The sequence below is a fragment of the Olea europaea genome, chromosome 21 (genome assembly GCF_002742605.1).
Source record: "Olea europaea var. sylvestris chromosome 21, O_europaea_v1, whole genome shotgun sequence".
Classification (NCBI taxonomy): Eukaryota; Viridiplantae; Streptophyta; class Magnoliopsida; order Lamiales; family Oleaceae; genus Olea; species Olea europaea.
Window position 1 is genome coordinate 14,572,534 of NC_036257.1, and position 8,920 is coordinate 14,581,453.

The following is an 8,920-nucleotide window of genomic DNA, read 5'->3' on the forward strand; positions in this document are numbered from 1 at the left end:
GGGAGATGCTGAGGCTGGCCGTTTGCGGCTTGGGGCACTCTTGGCTGTAGTAGGTTTGACAGAGAGAGAAGAAGATGGACGAGCAGACTGTTTAGTGCGACGAGGAGGAGAAGGACTCCGAATGGACAAAGGAGTGACTAAAACAGGAAGAGGGGAAGAAATGCTCGGCTGATCTAGTGAATGAAAGGCACGATTGGCATCAGCCGTAAATAATCTGCGCTTCATTGACGGTCAGAACTGTTCAAAAAGAGGATGGATGGCGTGGCTAGAATTGAAGGGGGCTAATGAAAAATAGCTGGTTAAAAGAAGATTGCGAGCATTTATAGCCTCTGCCTCCGCTTTATTAATAATATGAAAACAATCAATTAAGTTCTTTGAATAGCAAGGAGGAACAGGCCAAGTTTGGCCGAAACCAAACTGGCGAGCAAAAAATTGGGGAGCATAAATTTCTACCCCTGCCTTGACATTGGTCCCAGTTAAAATATCATAAAATAGCTCCCTCCCGGTTAAAAATTGGATCCAAAAGAGCAAGGAGGTGCTCGCGCTGTCTACAGTGGAGGGGGGATGTACATAGTCTGAAGTCAAAAAAGGAGGAAAAGGAAAAAAGGAAGAGATTGAATCCAAAGAATAAAAGAATGAAAAAATGTCCCTTCTTAACATATTTACAGAAGCCAAGGGCTCCATGGCTAGCCCATAACAGCTAGCAGAGGAGCGAGAAATTGATGGAGTACCAAGCAATGGAAAATAGGATCTCAACCACAGTTGAGTGAACCAAAGAGGTCCACTACCAGTGGGAGATGCACCATTCTTCAATTGAGTTTAAAGAGAGGTCATGCCTCTATAAAGGGCAGCCAAAAAAAAAGAACATAAATTCAAAGGCCTGCCACGCGCCAATTCATGCGCTATGGGTAAATAACTCAGGGAGGGCTTTATGCTTGGCACACACAAAACATATTTACAAAGCCAAACTAGAAGAAAAGCCATTCGCTCAGTATGGGAAGGCTCAGCGCTTGAATGATTGTGAAGGGTTTGCAGGCTTGAATAAGACTCGGTGTAGTTTCTACCAAACTTTCGGGCGCCACCAAAAACCACGATACCAGGAAAAATGGTATCGCCCAAATGTGGTAGATTCACTAAGGCCCCAACATCCCTTAAAGTAATAGACATGGGGCCAAGAGGGAAAATAAAGGTATTATACTCAGAAAACCAAAAACTCAAAGCAATCGAAAAAAGTGTTGAATCAAAAGTAGGGAGGCGAATAGAGATTTCTAACAAATCAGAAATCCTAACATTATCAAAAAGTGCCTTAGTAGGACCATGGCCCACAAGACGAGCATGCCACCTTCGGAAAGCTACATCAGATTTAGGCCAAGTGCGAATACCTCTTTCGCGAAGTGGCCCCAGCGGCAGAGAGTTTAGAAATGGAGGGCCTTGAGTACAAGGAAACAGCTGACCCACCGCCGCCTGTTCAACTGCCTCCGCATTGTTGAAGAAAGGACCTAAGTAGAACTCATTGCGTTCGACATCGGCAGGCGCGAGAAAACTCGGAGTTATGTATGAATGACTCAGAAGTTTCTGAAAGTCATCAAAACTAAAGGAGTCGCCAGCTTGAGATTGTGAAATAGCCATTTGAGATGGAACGAAGTTTTTCAGGGTTACGTAGCAGGGAAGCAAAAGATGAACAGTAAATCGTGGGAGAGACACAAAAAATTTGAGGCGTGATTTAATGGTGCAGTGAAATGGCGTGTTTGGGGGTTATAAGGGTTTGCAAAACGACGCACCTTTTCAAGTTATGGAAGAAAATAATGATTGAAATTCTTGAAAATCTCGAATGTTGCTGGAAACACAAAGTGAATATGGCAAAATTTAATAATTATTATTAATTCTGCCATATTGGGGGGTAATTGTTGACACATAAAAATTCAGCTCAAATCGAACGGCCCAAGAAATGAAGCCCAATTGGAGGATCCCCAAATCAGATAGCCCAAAGAACGAAACCCAATCAAACAATTCAAGATGAAAGCTCAAATGGGGAGGCCCAAGAACGCGGTAATGCCATCGCCCAAGTTTGTAAGTCGCCCAGAATCTGAGCGAATGGAGTGCCATACAGTCGCCCAGAGCTGTTACTCTATTCTCGCCCAAACCTTCAAGTCGCCCAAAGTCTTAACAAACATAAAGCGTTGTGGTTATCAAGAAGTGCAGTTATCAAAGCAGTTATTAAAGCAGCCCTATCACGTTCCACGATTCAAGGAATTCAATCGAAAACGGTTGAACAACGAAGAGTAATGGCAGCAGTTAAAAAAGGCAGTTTTCATGACAAGCTGGCCATTATGAGGAAAGTGGGCAGTTGCAGAACGATCAAGCAGTTTTTAGGCGGTTGATCACAAAAAAGATCATCCATGGAGTATAAAAGGGAGAAAAGACATAGAGCAAAGGACCGAATCAAAAACTCTCGAACAGAGAACATGTAATTTTAATTTCCTTAGTTTAGACTTAAACACTTTTTTCAGTAATTCATGTGTTTGCGCCCCTTGGAGGCATTTTGTTTTTGATTTCCAATTGTAAAGTCATCGCCAATAAAAGAACATTCCTTTTTGGGACTTTGTTTCAAGAGATTTGTCCCTTACACAATCGTCTGATCCCTTTTAATTGTTAGCGACTAACCCGCGCGAAACACTTAGATATGTATATTACTACGATATTGCTAAGCAAAAGGTCTGTTCTTACGTTTTTTCTATTTGTTTATGGGTTGTGCTACATAGCCCACGAGCTTGATCGTCGGGTTGACACCCCACACACATGAGAAGGTCGGTATTATTTTATTCAATGGGACCCACCTCGACATGTGCGAGAGTGGTCAGCCGTGGTGTCAACCCCGTGGGTCGTTTAGCATTTTTCTTTGTTTATTCCTTCTTTTCCTGCATTCATGTTTATCCTTTCTTTGTTTACGGCCACATTTACTTATTTGTTTTTAATATTTTTTTTTTATTTATGATTTGAAGTGACTTTGGAGCAAGACCATGTTTCCTTTTCCCACCAACCCCATTGGCATGATGAGATATTTTGTCATTCCTAATTAACTCAGACTAAGTGATAATAAGGAAAAAAGAGAATTCCAATCTTGAAGATGATTAATATTCATATTTTATCCAAGCAAATGACTACATTCGGGAAGTGTTTATAAACATGTAAAAATAAGTTGTGAAAAAGTGGATAGTATTTATAGTTTTTACGAAATGTATAAATAAAAAGTGATTTTGATCCGAAGTATTTTATAAACACTTCTCAATACTAGTGGTGGCTCGGCTCGGCCCATCTACCCACGAACTTGTGAATTTTAGGCTCGTGGGTGAGTCAAGTGGGTACGGCTCGCTTAGTGAGCAACCCTGCTCAGATCGTGCTCCGGCTCGTCCTAATACGAGCCCAATTTGTCCCCGAGCTCTTTTTTTACGAGCTAAGTGATCGAGTCGACGAGTCGCTTAACTCGATTGTCACCCCTATTCAAACATGGACTAAATGAGTGTCACGTTAATCCACTATGGCACCTTATGATGGTAGGTCGGATTATTATTAATTTTGTAAACTAAGCTATTATTTGTAAACCGGTATAAGTTTTAGTAATTGATAGAGTAAGAAAATAATTTACCAACCAATTTGAAATTTCTTTCAAACTTCAGTTACTATTGTTGAAATTAACTCTTAATTGAGACGTGAGTTTTTAGTTTTTAGTTTTTTTCCTCAAGTAGATTTTATATTTTTCTCTGAAGCTCAAGGAAACCATCAATCCATGGAGAAAAAAGAAAGCTCAAAGTTGAATATCGCAATAATTCATCCGGATCTCGGAATCGGTATTTGTTTTCCTAACATCCAAATTTTTTGTTTTTCTAATTTATTTTGCTTTCTTAATTCAGCTTTTGATTGTTTCAGTTGTTTCATGCCGTTGAAATTTTGAACGCTTTCTTTTAAATGAAATATTTGATTTGGGTTTCTGTGTTTTGGTGTCATTGGAAATATATTTCCTTTCGGATTTTAATTTAGGATCATAATGGTCAAATTGATAAGCCCTACAAAAATAGACTGTTAAAGTTTAATTTTTTTCTTAGTTTTAATTTTTGATCATATTACGGGCGTGATTGAGATGCCGAAGATGAGAATTGGGTAACATCTGATTAAGGTTTGCTAGGAGCTATATTTTTTAGGCAATGCCTCTAAATAGAATTAACTGTATGGGGTATAATTTTTTCAATTTTTTTTTTTATTTTCTATTTTCATTCTTATCCGTGTTGGAATGTTTAAGAGCTTCCTCTTTATGAACTGTCATCATGACATTGTGAGAAGTGAGATTACAAGCCTAAACAATGTCTGATGTCTATTAGGATAAGTGAATTTTACAGGATCCATTTTTTCTGTGGACATCATCCACATCTTTAGGAATTTAGCTTGCAAAGAGATAATATTTCAGTCCAGATGATATATCTGTTCAGATTAGCATTGAAGTCCTTTCCTTTTTGATACCTTTATACATCCCAACGAGCCAAATTGGCATTTTTTTTATATGAAGATCAGCGGTTAATTACACGTATGTACAAGAATTTACTGTCTCATTAATTTCTAAATCTCGACAAGCTTAATAGTTCACACATGACTTTATCTGATGCCATTTAATTTGTCTTTCACCTCCCTACATCTACATACGAAAATTAGTTACTGTAATCACCTTGCCAAAACCATGATACTCAGGTGGAGCGGAGAGATTAATTGTAGACGCTGCTGTAGAACTTGCAACACGTGGGCACAATGTTCATGTCTTCACATCGCACCATGAAAAATCTCGCTGTTTTGAGGAGACTGTTTCTGGTACAGGGTTCTCTTTATTTTTCGCTACAAATTTTATTTTATTTTATTTTTTGGCTGCTTTTTCCTTTTTAGGCAATTTAGATCCTTCTAAAACGAATACTGTGCAGGTATCTTTCCGGTTACAGTCTATGGTGCCTTCCTACCGCGGCATGTTTTCTATTGTCTTCACGCAGTGTGTGCATATCTTCGGTGTATTTTTGTTGCGCTTTGTGTATTGTTTATGCATCCTACTTTTGATATTATACTCACAGATCAGGTCTCTGTTGTCGTTCCACTCATGAAGTTGAAAAAGTCATCAAAGGTTCATTATATTTCAAACAAATTTTGAGTTCAAAATTATTTAATAGCGACCAATGAATTTTTTTTATTTTTTTTTAGGTCGTATTCTATTGCCATTTTCCAGATCTTTTGCTTGCTCAACACACAACTGTTCTGCGGAAAATATATCGGAAACCTATAGACTATATAGAAGAAATAACGACAGGTCTCCTTGAGCTTCACATTTATGTGTGGCAATTAACTTGCTCTGTATTTACTGTGCATAATTTTTTCTTTTCTTTTCTCCTTTTGCTCAATTCAGTTCTGATTTTTAGATAAACTTTCTGAAATAGGTATGGCGGATTTAATTCTTGTTAACAGCAGATTCACCGCATCTACTTTTGCAAAGACTTTCAAGCATCTACATGCACGAGGAATAAGACCTTCTGTTCTTTACCCTGCCGTCAATGTGGATCAGTTCGAGAAACCTACTACTAACAAGTTAAGAGAGACGATTTTTATCTCTTGGCATCTTCTAGTTCTAGGATTGATTAAAAATGAATTATTCTTCATGCATCTGTCCCCCAACCCCAAAAGTCTCTGAACTTGCTAATTGCTAAAAGACGAAGAAACAAGCAGATAAATAATGAATAAAAAGCTCTCTATATTCTAGCAGTCTAAGTTCTTGTGTACATTGCTTTAGGTTGAATTTTCTGTCCATCAATCGGTTTGAAAGGAAAAAAAACATAGAGTTAGCTATATCTGCCTTCGCTATGCTTTACACTGATCCACGGAATATCATACATGGTGACAATAAAAATGGAGTTTCCTTGATTATTGCGGGTGAGCTTTATCTGTTTTTTTCGGGTGAATCTTATGCATCGTATACACCACATCTATTTCTTCCTGAATTTATGAAGTATGTTCTATCATAAAAACATCTCTTGCATAAGATTAATTTTCTTATTGGTATACTGCTGTACCACAAGCATTCCGCTCTGTGGTAAGATTATATTATAAACTTGCGCTTCATTCTTTCCTTTTAGAATTTTTATCATGTAATAGAGACAACAAAAAATCGTTGACCAACATATGTCCACTTACCATCTGATGATCAGTTGACGCCCAAACACTGGTGTTTCTAGTTGGGGTTTGGGTGGAATTAGGCAGGCAGGTATTAATAAACCCTAAATCATTGATGATGTTGTTAATGTAATGTTTTCTCTTTATGCACCGGAAACTATCCAACGGAATATTCCCATTTCTAGGAGATTGGGACTGTTTTTGCCAGTACCATTCACATCAGCTATGAAATTATTGGTTGCTATTCCAACATTGGGGCTTTTTGTAAGTAAAAGTATAAATTTTTCTCTTCAGTGAAATAGTGATATTTGTGGACAGCATATGATTAACGTTTGATATAGTCCAAAAGACATTTGGAGAAGAGACGGTCAAAATTAGTGTATCATACTATGTTCTTACTGTATCAATAGACTGTGCATGGCTGCATGCGGGCTCTTTTGCCCTTATTTACTCTTCGTGTTTGACCAATTATGGTATGTTGTCTGTTTAAGAAATGTAATAATATATCTAGATGATAATTGTTTAGTTCATGCACATTGCCGACGGTTCATACACTTTTCTTTTCTCTTTCAATGTCAGGTGGTTTTGATAAACGGCTCAGAGAGAATGTTGAGTATTTGGAGGAACTGAAAAACTTGGCAGACAGAGAAGGCGTGTCTCACCTGGTCAGGTTCATCACATCCTGTACTACTACTGAAAGAAATACTCTTCTGTCTGAATGCCTATGTGTTCTTTATACACCTAAGGTGCGGCATAATCTGATTGTCACTTCAATTTGACTGGTTTTTATATAATTTCCTTTTTCATAGTCAACATAATGGATGTAGGATGAACATTTTGGCATTGTTCCTTTGGAAGCAATGGCAGCCCATAAACCCGTTATTGCATGCAACAGTGGTGGTCCAGTTGAGACTGTAAAGAACGGAGTGACGGGCTTTCTATGTGATCCTTGCCCTCAAGAGTTCTCTACGGCTATGGCCAATTTTATTCGTGATCCTCAAATGTCGGAGACAATGGGCGGAGAAGCACGAAAGCATGTAACAGAGTCGTTCTCTACCAAGATATTCAGCCAGCACCTGAATGGATATCTCATCGATGTAGCTAGAAGAAAGAGAGAATGAATAAGCCATTAACTAAGAAGATACGTGCTTTCATTCCCAATCACCTTCCCAACCACTGGAAATTATGAGATTCGTTTTACTATAGAATTCTCAATGTTGATAAGATGTTAGAAATTTACTATGATCCAACTGAGCTTAGAAATTTTCAATGATCCAACTGAGCTTTTTGCCGGTTTGCTTGAAAGCCCTTTAATTTCTGGCTCACATTAGACAGATGCAGCTGCTCAAATGTCCATTTAATATGTAGAATTTGAACAAGATTTTAAAAACATCATCATTAACTAATACTTTGTTTACTATTTTAGGAAATTTTATAGTCCTGTTGCCATAGTTTCAAAAATAATTTACATAATTAATAAAAAAACATAAAAGTTGAGAGAGTGTTGCACACTTATATAACAAATTAAGCGAGTAAATTTAACAACTTACATTTTTACACAAGATTCTAAATTTAACATTTGATGAAAAAGTGAATTTAATTTACATATTATGCATTGAAAATTGAGACATAATTTAAATGAATAAGTTTATTCAAATCTCTAACTTAAGAATTCTAATGAGAGCAGTTAGCCTTTACATGATGATTCCTCTTAATAAAGACAAAGGGGTGCTCTTTGACAAGATCCATTTTCTGCTTCAACTAAATATAAAGATAATCTTAGCTCTTTATTAAGAATAAAATCTTAGTTCTGCAGCCTCTGTTTATTTTATTACATCTAATGTACTATATGTACATCAAAATTTATATAATGGGTTACATAAAGTCACATATCACTCTATCATTTATCAGTTTAAAATATTGTCAATTTTTTATTCAATCTTTTCTCTCCACATCATTTTATGAAATTACTTGTGTACTTTTTCATGTAGAAGTAACATAATTTTTTAATGTAATCTTAATTTGACGAGGATGACAATTCTCCTTAAAATCCCTTTTGTTTCGAAGCGTCAAGTGAATTATTTTTAACTATACATCCTCCAAAAAATTATTTTTTATGTTTTCCTATAATTTTTCCATTACATTCTTCAAAAAAATGACTACCATACATGCACTTAATGTCCATTTGGAAGGACTTTTGCTTTTATTTGTGATTCTTATAGAAAAGCTTTCTGAGAAAATTACTTTAGTCCAATTTCCTCCAAAAACTCTTCCAATCAAATAAAGCACTTTTAGAAAATTTTCTAAACATGTTTAATAGCTTAAAAAATAACTTTTAACATTTTAAAAATCTTGTCAAACAAGCCCTTACGTAATATTTTTAGTGATATAGTAATGGAATGTCAACCAAGTTATATACACAATTGTATTGGGGTAAGCAGCTATTGACTTGTATTTATGCCCACCTTTTTGTCTTTTTTGAATGTCGTGTCTTCCAAGTCTTGCACATGAAGAAAGTCATCAATCTATTTCCATTTTTGTTTTTTTATTGCCTAAATTAAATTGTATTTTCATAATCTAGTAAAACTTTGTTTTGGTCGTACACATTTTTATAATCTAATTAATATAATTCTCCATCGTATATCATAATCTTTTTTCTTTTTTTTTAAAGATAAATTAATTGTTCATAGTCAATCCATATTTTCCTGTCTAAACGTCAAAA

The 8,920-nt window shown here is 36.3% G+C and overlaps 1 protein-coding gene across 3 annotated transcripts; it reads left to right on the forward strand.

Moving 5' to 3' along the window:
- The first annotated feature begins 3,718 nt into the window (after positions 1-3,718).
- On the forward strand, positions 3,719-7,615 carry LOC111370834 (alpha-1,3/1,6-mannosyltransferase ALG2-like). Of its 3 annotated transcripts, none has more exons than XM_022992727.1 (8): positions 3,719-3,848; positions 4,741-4,857; positions 4,965-5,158; positions 5,236-5,341; positions 5,469-5,616; positions 5,819-5,958; positions 6,778-6,863; positions 7,026-7,615. In XM_022992727.1, the coding sequence occupies exons 1-8, from the start codon at positions 3,788-3,790 to the stop codon at positions 7,317-7,319; spliced, it is 1,146 nt and encodes a 381-aa protein (XP_022848495.1). In that variant the 5' UTR covers positions 3,719-3,787; the 3' UTR covers positions 7,320-7,615. The 3 variants fall into 3 exon arrangements, with proteins under 3 accessions (XP_022848495.1, XP_022848494.1, XP_022848496.1); XM_022992726.1 differs by having other exon boundaries at positions 6,778-6,944; positions 7,026-7,604; XM_022992728.1 differs by lacking the exon at positions 5,819-5,958 and having other exon boundaries at positions 5,469-5,588; positions 6,778-6,944; positions 7,026-7,604.
- Positions 7,616-8,920: the final 1,305 nt, after the last annotated feature.